The sequence below is a fragment of the Bos indicus x Bos taurus genome, chromosome 3, assembly GCF_003369695.1.
Source record: "Bos indicus x Bos taurus breed Angus x Brahman F1 hybrid chromosome 3, Bos_hybrid_MaternalHap_v2.0, whole genome shotgun sequence".
Classification (NCBI taxonomy): Eukaryota; Metazoa; Chordata; class Mammalia; order Artiodactyla; family Bovidae; genus Bos; species Bos indicus x Bos taurus.
This window is the reverse complement of record NC_040078.1, coordinates 82,187,933-82,207,531: the sequence shown is the minus strand read 5'-3', so window position 1 is coordinate 82,207,531 and position 19,599 is coordinate 82,187,933. Positions and strand designations below refer to the sequence as shown.

At 38.0% G+C, this 19,599-nt stretch overlaps 1 protein-coding gene across 6 annotated transcripts in view; it reads right to left on the bottom strand.

The window, feature by feature from the left end:
* The window catches only part of ITGB3BP (integrin subunit beta 3 binding protein), a 106,783-nt gene that overhangs the window by 81,145 nt on the left and 6,039 nt on the right, over positions 1 to 19,599 (bottom strand). For 5 of the 6 annotated variants that reach the window (XR_003510340.1, XM_027537040.1, XM_027537039.1 and 2 more), the window contains exon 2: positions 4,945 to 4,987. Coding sequence is in view for 5 of the 6 variants with exons in the window: in XM_027537040.1 (XP_027392841.1) it covers positions 4,945 to 4,987 (43 nt within the window). In the remaining variant the exon portion in view is untranslated. Of the gene's footprint in view, positions 1 to 4,944; positions 4,988 to 5,346; positions 5,593 to 19,599 lie in introns of those variants that run through there. The other variant, XM_027537037.1, reaches the window with a different exon arrangement.

Here is a 19,599-nt window from a genome sequence, read left to right as displayed (position 1 = left end):
TAAAAGAATTGAACTGTCAAAAGGTATATGAGATAATTGGGAGAATGTGAGCAAAGATGTCCACTTAAGGAATTAATGTTAATTTTCAGAGAGATTTTTTTTGCAGAGATCATAGCAGAGGTGGAAGTGGGGTATAATACTATTATACCTTTTTAAAAGTCTATCTTTTAAAAATAATTACTGGAGTATTTATGGATGATATGGATGATGTTTGAGATTTGCTTCAAATAATCTAGTACAGGGGATACTGAAGTATGCATGGGAGCATATATGAAACAATATTAGCCTTGTGTTGATACTTACTGAAGCTGTACAGTAGGCAGCTCATTCTCTATAATCAAAATTCTCCAAAATCAAAAGGCAAAAAAGGGATCAGTATTTGGTAACTGTAGTGAAATAAGGAACTATAAAATAATCATTAATGAATTAAAAAAAACATTAGAAGATTGAGAATTTTACTATGGGTGAATCAGGCTGGCAACACTTGAAACCAAGACCACTTTGTACTTGTGGAAGTGATGCAACAGGAAATACAAAGACTACCTATGAGGCATTCTTAGCAAAAATATGAACCAGAATCTAATCAAGCCTCTAGCTTTAATGACATTTTATATGAAATGTGAAGAAATGTGAATTGTGAAATAGAGAAATGTGAATAGAGAAATCACTTTTCTAAAGAATACAAGAAAACAATAAACTCTAGAATGTGAAATACACTTATGGAAAAAATATTTCAGTTTTTTTCCAAAAGATAAATTATAAGAAAAAGAGTGAGATTAAAAAAAAAAAAGTGAGATTTTAAAAGATTTTAAAAGACTTGGTGCAAAAAAAAGACTTATGATACATAAAAACCATTACAATGTGGAAATCTTGTTTGGATCCTGATTTTAATAAAAAAGGACATTTTAAAACAACCATAGAAATGTGAATATGGACTGGGTAAAAGATATTATTAAGGAGTTACTTCTTATTTTATAAGTTATGATAGTGGCACTATAGTTATGAAAGAAGTCATTATCTGTTAAAAATTCATACTGAAGAATATTCTAATGAAATAACATGTGTGAGATTTGTAAAATTCCAGGGAAAAATATACAGATACATACACACATATGTAAATATATGCATACATATATAGAGATAGTTGAAGCAAAAATAGCAAAATGTTAATACTTTTGGAAGATGGGTGATGGTTACATGGTACTTCATTGTATTATTGTCTCTACTTTAGTGTATGTTCAAAAATTTACGTAATAAAAAGGTAAGGAAAAAAGCAGGGGAAGAGGAGGGAAGGAGAGGAGAAAGGAGCAGACATGAGCCAGACCAATAAGTGAGCCTACAGAATGTGAGCTGTCATATTTTCTAAAGCCCTGAAATCCAATGTTCTTTCTAATTTCAGGAGTCAGGAAAAGTTTTGTCTCAGAGAGATGAGATAATGGGAATAATCAGACTTAGGAGTATCCTACTAATGGTAATGCAGTAATTTCGACTGGGTATGCATGTCCCAATCAGCAAACTTCCCCTAAATCTGCACTGCCATTCCTCTGGCAGAATGCCTATTAAGTTGGCCTTTGCCGGGAGAAATATCAATAACCTCAGATATGCAGATGACACCACCCTTATGGCAGAAAGTGAAGAGGAACTCAAAAGCCTCTTGATGAAAGTGAAAGTGGAGAGGGAAAAAGTTGGCTTAAAGCTCAACATTCAGAAAACGAAGATCATGGCATCTGGTCCCATCACTTCATGGGAAATAGATGGCGTAACAGTGGAAACAGTGTCAGACTTTATTTTTCTGGGTTCCAAAATCACTACAGATGGTGCCTGCAGCCATGAAATTAAAAGACACTTACTCCTTGGAAGGGAAGTTATGACCAACCTAGATAGCATATTCAAAAGCAGAGACATTACTTTGCCAACAAAGGTTCGTCTAGTCAAGGCTATGGTTTTTCCTGTGGTCATGTATAGATGTGAGAGCTGGACTGTGAAGAAGGCTGAGCGCCAAAGAATTGATGTTTTTGAACTGTGGTGTTGGAGAAGACTCTTGAGAGTCCCTTGGACTGCAAGGAGATCCAACCAGTCTGTTCTGCAGGAGATCAGCCCTGGGATTTCTTTGGAAGGAATGATGTTAAAGCTGAAACTCCAGTACTTTGGCCACCTCACGCGAAGAGTTGACTCATTGGAAAAGACTCTGATGCTGGGAGGGATTGGGGGCAGGAGGAGAAAGGGACGGCAGAGGATGAGATGGCTGGATGGCATCACTGACTGGATGGACGTGAGTCTGGGTGAACTCTGGGAGTTGGTGATGGACAGGGAGGCCTGGCGTGCTGCGATTCATGGGGTCGCAAACAGTCGGACACGACTGAGCGACTTATCTGATCTGATCTGGTAGGAAGTATGCTCCTTCCCTTCCCATCTGCAGCATCTGTTCTCCAGTTCCTTCTCTGAGGTAGCCTGAAAGAGATTAGGTCAAGCTGGCTAGGTATATGAGCAGGTTACAGCTGTCCCTACAAATTCATCTGAACTGCCACTGGTCGTTATTTGTAATGAATAATTTTCAAATTACTTGTAATAAATAATTCAACTTTGTCTTTGAAAATTCATCTAAAAACAGTGTTTGAAGGGTAATAACTTGAGCAACCCCAATACTGTAGGTGTTGAGAAATCAAAATCTTTATCACTCCTCACTACCCTCGACAATTTGGGAGGACTAGCAAATAGTGGTACTTATAGTATACACACTATATATGAAATGGAGGATCACAGGGGATGAGCCATACCTCAATTTCTCCTATTAGGGGAATCATAAGGAAAATTACTTTTGCAGACTTGCCCTAACATCATGGAGCATTATCTTCATGAAGGTCCATAGCCACATTGGGAACACTGGGATTTGCTAGTTCCAAACATCTCTGGGAGAGCAAACACTAGATGTTTAAGATGAACAGACTACACTTCAACCAACTAGGATTTAAGAGCCATCTCCTTTCCTTCAATACCACAGTTGTCTTCTTTCAGCATCATGCTGGTAAGGCAAAATGAGCACAAAGTTACTACAAGTTCCTCTGTAGCTTCAAAGCAATTAGGTGCTTATAGGTCAGAGAAGGCAATGGCACCCCACTCCAGTACTCTTGCCTGGAAAATCCCATGGATGGAGGAGCCTGGTGGGCTGCAGTCCATGGGGTTGCTAAGAGTCAGGCATGACTGAGCGACTTCCCTTTCACTTTTCACCTTCATTCATTGGAGAAGGAAATGGCAACCCACTCCAGTGTTCTTGCCTGAAGAATCCCAGGGACGGGGGAGCCTGGCAGGCTGCCATCTATGGGGTTGCATGGAGTCGGACATGACTGAAGCGACGTCGTGGTAGTAGTAGTAGACGACTTATAGGTGATGTTTTAAATGTCTGATTTTCCTTTGCATGGGCTAAGGCAGCCTCAGTGGAACCACTGGCATATAGGTAGATTCTTGGGAACCAGGCTGCTTCAGGGCTAATTACTGGAGTAGACAGATGCATAAATATAGCTAAGGAGAGAAGCCTAGATGTAGCGCCAGAGCAAAAGTTGTGAGATCTAAGACAGAGCTGCAAATAAATGATGAGGCAAAAGTACAAAAGCTGAAAATATCAGAAATAATAATAAATATTAGAAATAGGTTAGAAAATAGAAATGTTGAAGGCCCTGGCTAGGATTTAAGGAATCTGCATTTAGCAGTCGGTGGCCATGTGGTACTGTCAACTGGTTTAAAGGTACAGAACTGGGCCAAACATAACAATGTATTTTTCTAATACAGGATATTCACTGTTTCACTGGCTACCTTGATACATCCTAATCTGGAAAGAAATTAGATAGAAAGCTATCCATGACAACTGTACTTTATGAAAAGGATGAATTCCTAAATGGCCATTCTCTTTCATTCAAATGGTGTTACCACCTCCCAAAGAACAGTCTTGGGGCAGAGAAGAACTGTATTTCATTTCAAGCTGGACTACTCATCTACCAAAACACCATTCTGACCAAAGAAACAGATGCAAAATTACAGTCACAGCTGCATTCTGTACCGAACAAGTTGGATAATGGTGTTTTAAATTGCTAATTACACCGCTAATGATTTTTTTAGTGGCAATGCAGTATTTTGCCACCTTTGTTTAAATTTTTTAGAAAAGCATCTAGGAAGTTTTAAAAATGGTAAATTGTTGAATACCAGTCTTCTGAAGAGAAATTCCATACAAAACCCATTTGTTGAAATGGCATTCTCATATGGGATCTCATATAGGAGCCCATTTATTGACTAGCTCTTTATTTTAATTTACTTTCTCACCAATTTATTTGCATTTAAAATTACTAAGGCCATAAGTATGCTAGTATTAGTGTTTGTATCTAGATCCACTGTTGGTATGAAAAGATAATAAACAGATACTAAACTAGCATATGTCATGATATGCTGGTATTGGGAATGTGCTACGACAAGATTTATAAAATGTAACAGCAACAGTACAATTTTATTCTTATTGTGATAACCATGGTGAAAGTTATTACAGTGCTAGTATTTTATGTTTAATCATGTCAGTGAGGTGAGGGGGTAGGTACCTTTTTGATATAAAAATGTTGTTAATGTTTTATTTCAATTTAGCAGATTACAGAATGTAGATTAAAGCACTGTCACTGTTCCATTTTTATCTGCATTTAAGTTGCAAAGCATTTTTTTCTACTAAATTACTTCATTAAGGCTTCTAAATAATTTGTCGCTTAAATAAAAATATCAAGCCTGCAAGGAATTTCCATATATTACAAACTTTATATGTAGAAAATGGTGTGCCAATAACAATTATGTCACAGGAGTTTCTGATACTTCTTACATTTAGTATAAGAGAAAATTAGCTGTTAAAAAAATAAAAATACAATCTTATTATGTTATCATGCAACTACAAATTCACAAGTAAATACTTACATCTGCTTTTAACATACCATCCAATTTCAGTGATCTTTTAACACTGCAAACAAAATATTTAAAGACATCTTAGATTTAATATGCTTCAAATAGCCAAGTATTTAAGAGTAATCTGTATAAACAAAGATTCCATTTTAAGTTACTTTCACCAACTAAAGTAGAATACCTATGAAGAAAGCAATTTTCACAATGAGGAAACTGTTTAATAGCATATATCAAGATGAAATCATAATTAAATATTTAAATGGATTTTCATATATGAGTTGTATATATATGCACTATCATACAATTCAAACTTTAAAGTTATATAATAAAATAATCTTAGTAAAAAATTAGTATCTGTGTGTGTTTTAAAATATCACTAACGAAAAATTATAGATAAGAGCAAAATCATTTACATACCTTCAATGGAGATGTTGAAAGCATTTTATTTGCAAAAATAATACACTAGATATTAAAATAAAGGTATGAGCAAGGTGAAAAAGTTTTACACATTATTCTAGCTTTAAACATGATTCAGTGCAACCAGACTATGACTAAACTGAGGAACAGATGCTCTATGTCTTTATAAGTCCCCAATCCATAAGAAACTACTTTTTTGTCTCCTTCACTATACTGATTCAGGAACATGCCAGGCTCTCTCTGTGCAAAATCTGTTCTGCTAAACTGGATGCCCAGCTGTTGGTGACAAAGCTTAGAAAGGAAAGCTGAATATTTATAATACTTTATTTCGTACAGCTGTCTTCTAAAGAGCAGTCATCAACATTTTATTGAAAGCAGACTAAATGCTCAAAGGAGAAAAAGGTCAATATAAATTAAAACTAGTTTTCCCAGTGACAAACGCAGCATTAAAAGTATCTTCCTAATCTCTGAGAAAAAGTAATTAAATTACTTAAAATATTAGAGAATTTGAGCATAAAGAAAAAAATTTATTATAGCTTTATTACAGAAAACAAAAAAAATCATAGATCCTAAAAAATGACTATTCATAAATAACTGACTACTGAATTTCGAACAAGTGACAGGAGCAAAAATAGAAGAAATAGACAATTTATAAAAATTATTCAGCAATAAATGTTAAATACAAAAGTTTATCTAGAATAGTTCATTTAATTTTGCTATTATATTTACATTAGCCTAACATATAACATTATTTCTTAAGATTAACTAAATTGGTTTGAAGAATTACTCATATCTTTTAGAAGTCCACTTGAAATCAATTTAATGTGAATTCTCAATAAAGCAAGTGAACAGAGGTATGAACAAATAAAAATGGCATTTAATTCAAAAAAGTACACATATTTAGTTTCGGAATATATATTACCCTATTCAGATGTGTGAGACGTTTTTGTATTTATAAAACTTCAAAGTGAAAGTGAAAATGAAAGTTGCTCAGTTGTGTCCAACTCTTTGCGATCCCATGGACTACACAGTCTGTGGAATTCTCCAGGCCAGAATACTGGAGTGGGTAGCCTTTCCCTTTTCTAGGGGATCTTCCCAACCCAGGGATCAAACCCAGGTCCCTGGCATTGCAGGCAGATTCTTTACCAGCTGAGCCACAAGGGAAGCCCATAAAACTTCAAAAGTAGAAATCAAAAACTAAAAGTACACAGTACAGTTTTAGCCTTTGTTTTTACATGCTGTTAAGACGCAATACGACTTTTCAGAAGTAAACAAACCCCACCCTGACATTAACTGCTCAAAATACTATATTGCTTTATGAGTGATGGCTAATTCTTAGAAAACTAAATGCTTGTATTTAAAAGGTTTCTAGTTAGGTCTGACATTGATCTAAGAAGAAGCCCAAGGAGATATATGATAGTAAATAAGAAAGTAATTTGAGTTAGACTGTTATCTTCCCCTCTCTTCAGTGAAAATCTAAAAACATGGTTTATTGTGGGTAATGTGGTTTTCAGATAATTCAGGCATCTAATGACCAAAAGCTGGTAATATTTACAAAAATCATAAAGACATTTACCAGACAAGACTAGGAGGGACCTAAGAGATTATTTGGTTCATCCAATAGGGAAGACTTGGTGTGATTTATCCACTATCACACAATCTCAGGGAAACTCAGATTTCACATCCCAATAAATCCTTGTTGAATCGAGGGGGAGGTGCTAAAGAAGAGGTAAAGAAGAGCAAACTACTAGAGGAATTTATGAACATCTATTTTTACCATTCTGTTAGAACTGGGCCCAGTGTCAAGATATAAATTATCAAATTAAGCACCCACTAAATGCTTTTACCTTTTTGAAAAAACAACCAACAGTAGCACAAACATGAGATGATGTTAAATGGATTAGGACTGTGTTAACAGAAACAGAAAGAGATGGATGAAATGCACAAAGGATAGGCAAAACTTGATTACATGTTTATATATACAAATATTTTCCGAAAGTATTTATTCATCTGCTACCAGTATTAATTAGCAATTAAAAGTGATCTATCTCTGGTAGTTCTATAAAGTAATAAATAAGTATCTCTTGTGGTTACTACCTTGGTTTTAAAAAAATTTAAGTCACTCAGTCGTGTCCGACTCTTTGTGACCCCACGGACTATATGGGCCACAGAATTCTCCAGGCCACAACACTGGAGTGGATAGCCTTTCCCTTCTCCAGGGGATCTTCCCAATCCAGGGATTGAACCCAGGTCTCCCACATTGTAGGCAGATTCTTCACCAGCTGAGCCACAAGGGAAGCCAAAGAATACTGGAGTGGGTAGCCTATCCCTTCTTCAGCATATCTTTCCAATCTAGGAATTGAACCTGGTTTTATCAGGGCTTCCCTGATAGCTCAGTTGGTAAAGAATCTGCCTGCAACGCAGGAGACCCCAGTTTGATTCCTGGGTTGGGAAGATCCCCTGGAGAAGGGAAAGGCTACCCACTCCAGTATTCTGGCCTAGAGAATTCCACGGACTGTATAGTCGCAAAGAGTCAGACATGACAGAGAGACTTTCACTGGTTTTAAAAAAGGGGCATGTCAAAACAGGCAAAGAACTCAAATAGACATTTCTCTGAAAAAGATATACAAGTGGGTGGAAAACACAAGAAATGATGCTCAACATCAATAATATTAGGGAAATGCAAATCAGAACCACAAGATAACACCACAAGTCATTAGGATGACTACTATCAATCCCACCCCACCCCCCAAAAACCCCTAGAAAACAGGGGTTTGCCAGGATGCAGAACTGGAACTCTTATGCTGATAGGACTGTAAAATGGTACAGCTGCTATAGAAATAGTTTGGCAGTTCCTCAAAAAATTAAACATAGAATTAACATATAATCCAGCAATCCCAATTCTGAACATATACCCTAAAGAACTAAAAGCAGGGACACATCTGTACATTCATGTTCATAACAGCATCACTGACAACAGCCAAAAGCTGAAAGCAGTGCAAGTGTCTGTGGACAGAGGAATATGTAAAACAAATTTGGCATATATATATATATCTGTGTGTGAATACACACAATCACACACACACCACACACAAGGGAATATTATTCAGCCTTAAAGGGAAAGAAATTCCACATGCTACAACACGGATGAACCTTGAAGACATTATGCTAGTGAAAAAGCCAATCAAAAAGGGACAAATACTATATAATTCCATTCAAGTGAGGTGCTTAAAGTAGTCAATTCATAAAGATAGAAAATAGAAAGGTAGTCACCAGGGGCTGGGAGGAGAGGTGAATAGGGAGTTACTGTTCAACAGACAGAAAATCTCAGTTCTGCAAGATAAAAAAAAGTTTTGGAAATGAATGATGGTGACAGTTATACAACTATGTGAATGTACAGTTGATCCTTGAACAACATGAGTTTGAACTGCGAGGATCCACCTATACTTGAGCTTTATTTTTCCAACAAATACGTACTGTAGTACTACACAAACCATAGCTGGTTGAATCCGTGGATGTGGAACAAGGGATACGCAATGCTGATTGTAAAGCTATAAGTGAACTGTAACTGGTGTCCTTAATCCCCAAATAACTCAAGGGTTACCTATACTTAAATGCCACAGAACTACACTTTAACTAAGTCATGTCTGACTCTTTTGTGAGCACATGAACTGCAGCCTCCCAGGCCCATCTGTCCATAGTACTTCCCAGGCAAGGATACTGGAGTGGGTTGACATCTCCTTCTCAAGTATAGTCTCAACTCAGGGACTCAATATGTGTCTCCTGCATTGGCAGGCAGATTCTTTACCACTGAGTCTCCAGGGAAGCCTCACTATATACTAATTACATCCCACCTATTATTTCCTAATTACACCCCTCTTATGGGTAACTTTAAATTCTACAGGTTTTCTTCATTTCCACCTTAACCCATATCCACACCTATGCCCACAATTTGAATGTAAGTCCAGCTTTAGGTGTACTAGGTTTAGATTCACTGGGATCAAATTCTGTTTGCTACCAGCACTACTGCTGGTGAGGATTTAAGAAAGATAAAGAATATGGTTTTATATCAACAGGCAGAGAGTAACTGTATAGAATTAGCCATATTACTCTTTAAGACCATCTTCCACTATTTTATTTAGCTTACCACATGGTAATATCCTGACTAGGATTCTCTAACTCATCAGAGGGCTTCTCTGCTAGTTCAGTAGTAAAGAATCTGCCTTCCAATGCAGGAGACACGGATTGGATCACTGATTCAGGAAGAGCCCGTGGAGAAGGAAATAGTAATTCACCCCAGTATTCTTGCCTGGAAAATCTCATGAACAGAGGAGCCTGGTAGGCTACAGTCCATGAGGGCACAAAGAATCAGACATGACTTGGCAAATGAATAACAATTCATCAGAACAGAACAAATGCATGAGTTTTAGTATACAACATTACTAATAGCAGTTACAATATTTTTTTAAAAAGTTGTTCTAGAAAAAAATAAACTATCATTTGATTTTTAATTAAGAACCAGGAATGATACTTCAAAGACTCATGAAGCTACATGAGTTAAGGTTCCCTTACAGGACTTTCTCTTTTTTAACATTAAACAAATATATTGCTTAATGGATTATTATAAGGCAACCACACTTGTAACCATCACTGAACAAATAGAAGTTTGCCATCTGTCTATGGCCATACCACCCTGAATGCACCCAATCTCATCTGACCTCAGAAGCTAATCAGGGTCCGAGCTGGTTAGAACTTGGATGGGAGATGTGTTTCATCTACCCCCACCTCCTGCCAAACCTTTCTTTTGTCCCATCCTGTTCAGCCTTTTTTTTCCCTCATAAGTAACCACAATTGTGACTAACAGTTATCCATCATCCCTTACAGGACTTTTAAAACATTGGATTAAATATGACTTGAGTAGCAGAACTGAGGCTAAGTGTGTGTATGTGTGGGGAGGAGATAAAATTAGTAAGGCAGATAAGACTCAGGGAGCCTTGATGTTATGCCAAATTCTTTCTCTAAGGTTGGGCAAATCACATAATCTCACTAAGCTTCATAAAGTTGATAGTAATACTGGCCTGTAAACCAGTAAGACATTTCTGATGGATATAAAAATATCATTTGGTATACCGTGCTTCCATTTACTCCTCTCTATAATGGAGATATTACTGCCAGCTACAACTACATGAAGAGTGTTTAGAAGATTATGCAATATGCTTATGAGACCCTTAGAAATCCTTTGACTAAAGGCAATGGCCAAATTCACATCCCATGTGACTCTTAAAGATATAAATTAAGAAATCTAAAATGATGTTTTTCATTCTACATATGGGAATAAGCAAAGAAGGAATAAGAATCTCCCATCTCTTTTGCATTCTCCCTTTCACTCAAGTTTATGCTCTTTTGTGTTCAACATTCACAGAGGTCATATAATAATTCACTATCACAGTATGGGTAAGTGGGACTATCACTCCAATGCACACAGAAACATGGTTACCACGTGAAAGTAACTAATGATTAATCTTGCTATTCTTAATGATAAAACTGGCCCAAACCATGACCAGTTATTGGGCAACATGTTTACGGTGTCAAAAGTTTCTCTATCAAAAGACTGATAGAGAACTGGGCTTCCCCGTATAGCTCACAGGGTAAAGAATCTGCCCGCAATGAGGAGACACAGGAGACACGAGTTTGATCCTTGCGTTGGGAAAATCTCCTGGAGAAGAAAAATGGCAACCTGCTCCAGTATTCTTTCCTGAAAAATTGCATGGACAGAGGAGCCTGGAGGGCTATAGTGCAAAGGGTCAAAAAGAGTCATGTATGACTGAGCGACTAAGCACACAACCATGTCGGTTTGTATCTAAAGCAGTCTCTTTATGTGGATTTGTATCTTATCAGTTCTGGAAAAATCTAAGCCATAATCTCTCCAAATACTGGTTCTCCTTGATTCTACCTTTCTGCGAATCCCTCTAGAAGAAATCTTAGATTTTCTATTCCATTTTTAATATGTCTAAACATCTATTTCTTATCATTAATCTCTATGCTACTTTTTGCACAGTTTCTTCAGGTCAATCTTCTAGTTTACAATTCTTTCTTTAATTGCATCTAATTTACTGTTTAACCCATCCATTAGCATTTTTAAATGTTTATTTCTATTTATTTGTTTATGGCTACACTGGGTCTCCATTGATGCTCACGGACTTTCTCTAGTTGTGGCAAGAGGGCTTCTCATTGCAGTGGCTTCTCTTGTTACAGAGCAAGTTAAAAAACAATTTGATGAGTAGTTTGAGGGGTAATTTAATTTTTATATATTTTAAAGTTAAAAATATTCTAAGTTATCTGTACCAGAAACCTGCAGTACAGCACACGGAGCTCAGCTTGATGCTCTACTATAATGCCAAGTGGGTAGGACGGACTGGGGGTGGGTGGGAGGCCCAAGAGGGATTCGAATATGTATACACAGAGCTGATTTACTTTGTTGTATGTACAACAGGAACCAACATAGTATTGTAAAACAACTATGAAAGTGGAAGTTGTTAGTCATGTCTGACTCTGTGACCCAGTGGACTGTAGCCTGCCAGGCTTCTCCGTCCATGGGATTTTCCAGGCAGAATATTGGAGTGGGCTGCCATTTCCTTCTCCAGGGGATCTTTCCAACCCAGGGACTGAACTTGGGTCTCCCGCATTGCAGGCAGACTAGAAAGAAGGGAATCATCTAATCCAATCAAGTCCATATAATCTAATGCTATAGACCTAAGCACTCAAAAAAAAAAAAAAAATTAGGAATAAGTTTTTGTTATCCTTGACCCAGACTTTAATACTTATTACATTTTGTCCCAGTTGCTTTACCATTCTCTATATAAACAAACACGAATATATACATATACAATTTTTTTTTTTTTTTATGATCTACTGAAAATGTTAGAGACCCTGTATCAGTTCAGTTCAGTCGCTCAGTCATGTCCGACTTTTTGCAACCCCATGAATCACAGCACGCCACGCCTCCCTGTCCATCACCAACTCCCGGAGTTCACCCAGACTCATGTCCATTGAGTCAGGGATGCCATCCAGGCATCTCATCCTCTGTCATCCCCTTCTCCTCCTGCCCCCAATCCCTCCCAGCATCAGAGTCCTTTCCAGTAAGTCAACTCTTCACATGAGGTGGACAAAGTACTAGAGTTTCAGCTTTAGCATCATTCCTTCCAAAGAAATCCCAGGGCTGATCTTCAGAATGGACTGGTTGGATCTCCTTGCAGTCCAAGGGACTCTCAAGAGTCTTCTCCAACACCACAGTTCAAAAGCATCAATTCTTCGGCACTCAGCCTTCTTCACAGTCCAACTCTCACATCCATACATGACCACAGGAAAAACCATAGCCTTGACTAGATGAACCTTTGTTGGCAAAGTAATGTCTCTGCTTTTGAATATGCTATCTAGGTTGGTCATAACTTTCCTTCCAAGGAGTAAGCGTCTTTTAATTTCATGGCTGCAGTCACCATCTGCAGTGATTTTGGAGCCCCAAAAAATAAAGTCTGACACTGTTTCCCCATCTACTTCCCATGAAGTGATGGGACCGGATGCCATGATCTTCGTTTTCTGAATGTTGAGCTTTAAGCCAACTTTTTCACTCTCCTCTTTCACTTTCATCAAGAGGCTTTTGAGTTCCTCTTCACTTTCTGCCATAAGGGTGGTGTCATCTGCATATCTGAGGTTATTGATATTTCTCCCGGCAATCTTGAGACCCTGTATAACTTTATTCAAAAATATTTCTGTGTGTTTTTCTAAGAACAAGAATATTCTCTTACATAATCACAATACAACCAACAAAGTCAGGAAATTTCTTTGATTGAAATACAATTAATTTCAATAACTGAACAATAATTCAACAATTGAAATACATTAATTTCAGATACACAACAAAATGATTCAATGTATGTATATACTGTGAAATGATCATCATAGTAAGTCTAGTTAAAATCCATCACCACACTCATTTATAATTGTTTTTCTTGTGATGAAAACTTTGAGGGCTACTCTCTTCAGTTCAGTTTACTCACTCAGGTGTGTCCAACTTGGCGACTCCATGGACTGCAGAACACCAGGCTTCCCTGTCCATCATCAACCCAGGGAGCTTCAGTTCAGTTCAGTCGCTCAGTCGGATCCAACTCTTTGTGACCCCATGGATTGTGCACTCCAGGCCTCCCTATCTGTCACCAACTCACAGAGTTTACTCAAATTCAGGTCCATTGAGTCAGTAATATCATCCAACCATCTCATCCTCTGTCATCCCCTTCTCCTCTTGCCTTCAATCTTTCCCAGCATCAGGGTCTCTTCAGATGAGTCAGTTCTTCCTATCAGGTGGCCAAAGTATTGGAGTTTCAGCCTCAACATCACTCCTTCCAATAAACATTCAGGACTGATCTCCTTAAGGATGGACTGGTTGGATCTCCTTGCAGTCCAAGGGACTCTCAAGAGTCTTCTCCAACACCACAGTTCAAAAGCATCAGTTCTTCCACGCTCAGCTTTCTTTATAGTCCAACTCTCACATCCATACATGACTACTGGAAAAACCATAGCTTTGACTGGATGGACCTTTGTTAGCAAAGTAATGTCTCTGCTTTTTATATGCTGTCTAGGTTGGTCATAACTTTTCTTCCAAGGAGTAAGTGTCTTTTAATGTCTTGGCTGCAGTCACCATTAGCAGTGATTTTGGAGCCCAAAAAATAAAGTCTGTCACTGTTTCCACTATTTCCCCATCTATTTGCCATGAAGTGATGGGACTGGATGCCATGATCTTTGTTTTCTGAATGTTGAGCTTTAAGCCAACTTTTTCACTCTCCTTTTTCACTTTCATCAAGAGGCTCTTTAGTTCTTCACTTTCTACCGTAAGGATGGTGTCATCTGCATATCTGAGGTTATTGATATTTCCCCCAGCAATCTTGATTCCAGTTTGTGCTTCATTCAGCCTGGCATTTTGCATGATGTACTCTGCATTTAAGTTAAATAAGCAGGGTGACAATATGCAGCCTTGACATCCTCCTTTCCCAATTTGGAACCAGTCTGTTGTTCCACATCTGTTTCTAACTGTTGCTTCTTGACCTGCATACAGATTTCTCAGGAGGCAGTTAAGGTGGTCTGGTATTCCCATCTCTTGAAGAATTTCCCACAGTCTGCTGTGATCCACACAGTCAAAGGCTTTGGCATAGTCAATAAAGCAGATGTTTTTCTGGAACTCTCCTGCTTTTTTGATGATCCAGTGGATGCTAGCAATTTTATCTTTGGCTCCTCTGCCTTTTCTAAATTCAGCTTGAACATCTAGAAGTTCTCAGTTCACATACTGTTGAAGCCTGGATTGGAGAATTTGGAGTGTTACTTTGCTAGCATGTGAGATAACTGCAACTGTGTGGTAGTTGGAACTTTCTTTGATATTGACTTTCTTTGGGATTGGAATGAAAACTGATCTTTTCCAGTCCTGTGACCACTGCTGAGTTTTCCAAACTTGCTGGCATATTGAGTGGAACACTTTAACAGCATCATCTTTTAGGATTTGAAACAGCTCAACTGAAACTCCATTATCTCCACTAGCTTTGTTTGTAGTGATGTTTCCTAAGGCCCAATCGACTTCGCTTTCTAAGGCCCACTTGACTACTCTCTTAGTAACTTTCAAACATACAATATAGTATTATTAACTATAGTAACCACACTGTACATTACCTTCCCAGTACTTAATGTATTTCATAACTAGAAGTCTGTACCTTTTGACCACCTTCCTTCAATTCTTCCCTCCCTATCCCCCATCTCTAGTAAACACAAGTCTTACCTCTTTTTCCCTGAGTTTGTTCTTTTTAAAGATTCTGAATATAACTGAGATTATATGGTATTAACCTTTCTTTTTGATATTTTGTCTAGCATAAGGCCTCAAGATGCCATCCATATTCCAAGTGGCAGGATTTTCTTTTTCGTTATGGTTGAATAATATATATATATATACACACACTCATATAATACTCACACATATATACACACACCAGATTTTCTTTATCCATTCAACCACTGGTGGATACTTGGCTATTGTAAATAATGCTGTAATGAACATGTACATGTATCTTTCTGGGTTAGTGTTTTGATTTCCTTCAGAAAAACACTCAGAAATGGAGTTGCTGGATCACATAGGAGTTCTATATTTTGAGGAAACTCCTTATTGCTTTCCATAGTGGCTGCACCAATTTAGATTCCCACTAGGAGAGCCCAGGATCCCCTTTCTCCACATTCTCACCAGCACCTGTTATCTCTTATCTTTCTGATAAGAGCCATTCTATTAGGTGTGAGGTGATATCTTATTGTGGTTTTGCTTTCCATTTTAATTAGTGATGCTGAACACCTTTTCATGTACCTGCTGGCCATCTGTATGTCTTCTCCAGAAAAAATGTTTCCTCAGATCCTCTGCCCATTTTTTAATCTGATTGGTTTTCTTTTTTTTTTTTTTTCCAGGGCGCGGCCTGCATCGGCCCTTCCGCTGAGGAGCGGCCCTCAACGTCGGCTTGGTCTGGGCTGGGCTGGTGGGAGCAGGCCTTTAAAAAATGACCTCTCTGGAACTGATTGGTTTTCATTTTCTTTTTTTGCTATTGAGTTGTAGGAGTTCTTTGTATATTTTGGATTTTAATCCCTTATCAGATACATAATATGCAAATACTTTCTCCCATTCTGCAAATTGCCTTTTCATTTTGTTGATGAAGAAGATTTTTCTGTGCAGAAACTTTTTATTTTGATGTTGTCCCACTTATTTTTCTGTTAATGCCTTTGCTTGCAGTGTCAGATCCAAAAGATCATTGCCAAGACCAATGTTATGGAGTTTATGGCCTATGTTTTCTTCAAGAGTTTTATGATCCTAGGTATTACCTTCAAGTCTTAAATTTTGAGTTGATTCTACATTCATGAAAAAGAATACATCAGCCAGCAATTTTCTTACAATTCTTTTTTTGTACTTTGGTTTCTGATGGGGGTGGTATCTGTGTTACTAGGATTAAATGAGTTGGGATATATATATATAGCTTTAAATCTAGTCGATATTCTCAATCTTTTCATTGGTGTCTTTACTGCACTTAGATTTAATGGAATTATTTTACAGTTGGGTCTACATTTTGCTACCTGTTTTCTGTCTCTTGTTTTTTTCCCTCTGATCTTCCTTTGCTGCCTTCTTTTGATTAGATATTTTTAATATACCACTTCAATTCTTCTACTGTTTTTTTTACTTTTTGGTTATGTATTATCTTTCTTTGTAATTTTTATTAGTTACTTTGGGAACTATAACATACCTTTTTAACACATCACAGTTCATTTAGAGTTAATACAACTTTACAAAAATGTAAGACTCTTACAGTGTTACTGTCCACTCACTCTGTCCTTTGTGTTATACTGTTAAACATACAAACGTTATAAAACTCACAATAAGTATTATTATTCTTGCTTTAAACACTTGCGTCTATTCAAGAAGTTATAAGCAAAAAATATATACAGTTGACCCTTGAATAACATGGGTTTGAACTGTACTAGTCTACTTATACAGATTTTTTTCAATAAATATACAGTGTACCCTCCATATTAATGGGTTTCACATCTGTGGTCAAGATTTTCACCCATGGTTGGTTGAATCTGTGGACAGAAAACCCTTGGATACACAGGGCCAACCATTTCCATTTTACTAAGCCATTTTATATAAGGGACTTGAGCATACACAGATGTGGGTACATGTGCGGCTTCCTGGAATCAATCTCCTTTATCAAGGAATATAAAGCATATTTTAATGTTCTCTCAGAGAAACTCACCGATTTTCATGATATGTCATCAGAATGGACCCCACAGAAATACTGTTTAACATAGTTTCCTCCAATACTAAAAGTATTCCAACTATAACCTTAACTCAGTCGACAGCTTGGAACAGAATAAAATTAACTCACAGAAACAGATGGAATGTCCTTGTCTGAATTAGTATAACGCTGCTGCTGCTGCTGCTAAGTTGCTTCAGTCGTGTCCGACTCCGTGCGACCCCACAGACGGCAGCCCACCAGGCTCCTCCGTCCCTGGGATTCTCCAGGCAAGAAAACTGGAGTGGGTTGCCATTTCCTTCTCCAATGCATGAAAGTGAAAAGTGAAAGTGAAGTCACTCAGTCGTGTCCGACTCTTAGCGACCCTATGGACTGCAGCCTACCAGGCTCCGCCGTCCATGGGCTTTTCCAGGCAAGAGTACTGGAGTGGGGTGCCATTGCCTTCTCTGAATTAGTATAATAATCCACAGTAATTAGAAAAACTAAGCAAGTAATACTAGGAATCTTTAAAAAGGAAAAGATATAATGGGGCAGGGGAAGCACTTAAAAGGAGATTTGATTATTTATAGGAAGAGCTATTACAAAACTATGTTTGACTTTAAAGTGTAAGTGTTAGTCACTCAGTCATGTCTGACTCTTTGTGATCCCATGGACTGTAGCCCGCCACGGTCCTTTGTCAATGAAATTCTCCAGGAAAGAATACTGGAGTAGGTTGCTGTCTCCTTCTCCAGTTCTCCTGTGAGGGGAAATTAGAATTGGATGCCTCAAGTCCAAGGGAGGCCCCTGGGCATGTTCATTATCAGAGTGTGCCTCTCCTTGTAAAGTGCTTCTGACTGCCAGACTGTTTGTGAGCCACTCAGGGGCCATTGCTCTTTCAATCTTAACGTATCTAATGTGTACTCCAAAGATCTTTCCTTTGGGACAGAAGGAAATATTTCCCATTTTCATCTGTCCCAAAGATGAAATGACTTTTAGTATTATGCAAATAATAATCTGACTTTTAGTATTATGCAAATTATGGAAAATTCTGAAAGAGATGGGAATATCAGACCACCTGATCTGCCTCTTGAGAAACCTATATGCAGGTCAGGAAGCAACAGTCAGAACTGGACATGGAACAACAGACTGGTTCCAAATAGGAAAAGGAGTACGTCAAGGCTGTATATTGTCACCCTGCTTATTTAACTTATATGCAGAGTACATCAAGAGAAATGCTGGGATGGGGGAAGCACAAGCTGGAATCAAGATTGCCGGGAGAAATATCAATAACCTCAGAGATGCAGATGACACCACTCTTATGGCAGAAAGTGAAGAAGAACTAAAGAGCCTCTTGAGGAAAGAGAAGAGTGAAAAAGTTGGCTTAAATTCAGAAAACTAAGATCATGGCATCCGGTCCCATCACTTCATGGCAAATAGATGGGGAAACAGTGGAAGCAGTGTCAGACTTTATTTTTCTGGGCTCCAAAATCACTGTGGATGGTGATTGCAGTCATGAAATTAAAAGACGCTTGCTCCTTGAAAGGACAATTATGAGCAACCTAGACAGCATATAAAAAAGCAGAGACATTACATTGCCAACAAAGGTCCATCTAGTCAAGGCTATGGTTTTTCCAGTAGTCATGTATGGATGTGAGAGTTGAACTATAAAGAAATCTGAGCGCTGAAGAATTGATGCTTTTGAACTGTGGTGTTGGAGAAGACTCTTGAGAGTCCCTTGGACTGCAAGGAGATCCAACCAGTCCATCCTAAAGGAGATCAGTCCTGGGTGTTCATTGGAGGGACTGATGTTGAAGCTGAAACCCCAATACTTCGGCCACCTGGTGTGGAGAGGTGACTCATTTGACAAGACGCTGATGCTGGGAAAGATTGAGGGCAGGAGGAAAAGGGGACGACAGAGGGTGAGACGGTTGGATGGTATCACTGACACAATGGACATGGGTTTGGGTGGATTCCAGGAGTTGGTGATGGACAGGGAGGCCTGGTGTACTGTGGTTCATGGGGTTGCAAAAAGTCGGACACGACTGAGCAACTGAACTGATTATGCAAATATAAACATGGTTTGAAATTTGGCTACAAAAGATGAAATCTCTTTAAAGCAGCAACTTAATCATTCAATTACTATTTATTGAATAACTATACTAATCCATGAGATCAATGAGTAACAACGTAAGTGTCACAGTTGGTAAAGTAGCAGAACCAAGATTCAAACCCTGGTTTGTCTTACTTCAAAGTCTTCAAATCCAAAAATTAAAAAAATTTAAGGTTGCAACCTAGATGGAGAAATAATGATGACACTAATTTTATAATGTACACAGGAGAGAAGCAAAGTTGAAAGGGATGATGATTAGCCTAATGGAATCAGGAACAGCATTTATCCAATGCATTTGTTTTCCCAACTCCAAGATAGCATCTGCTTTATATGACCAAA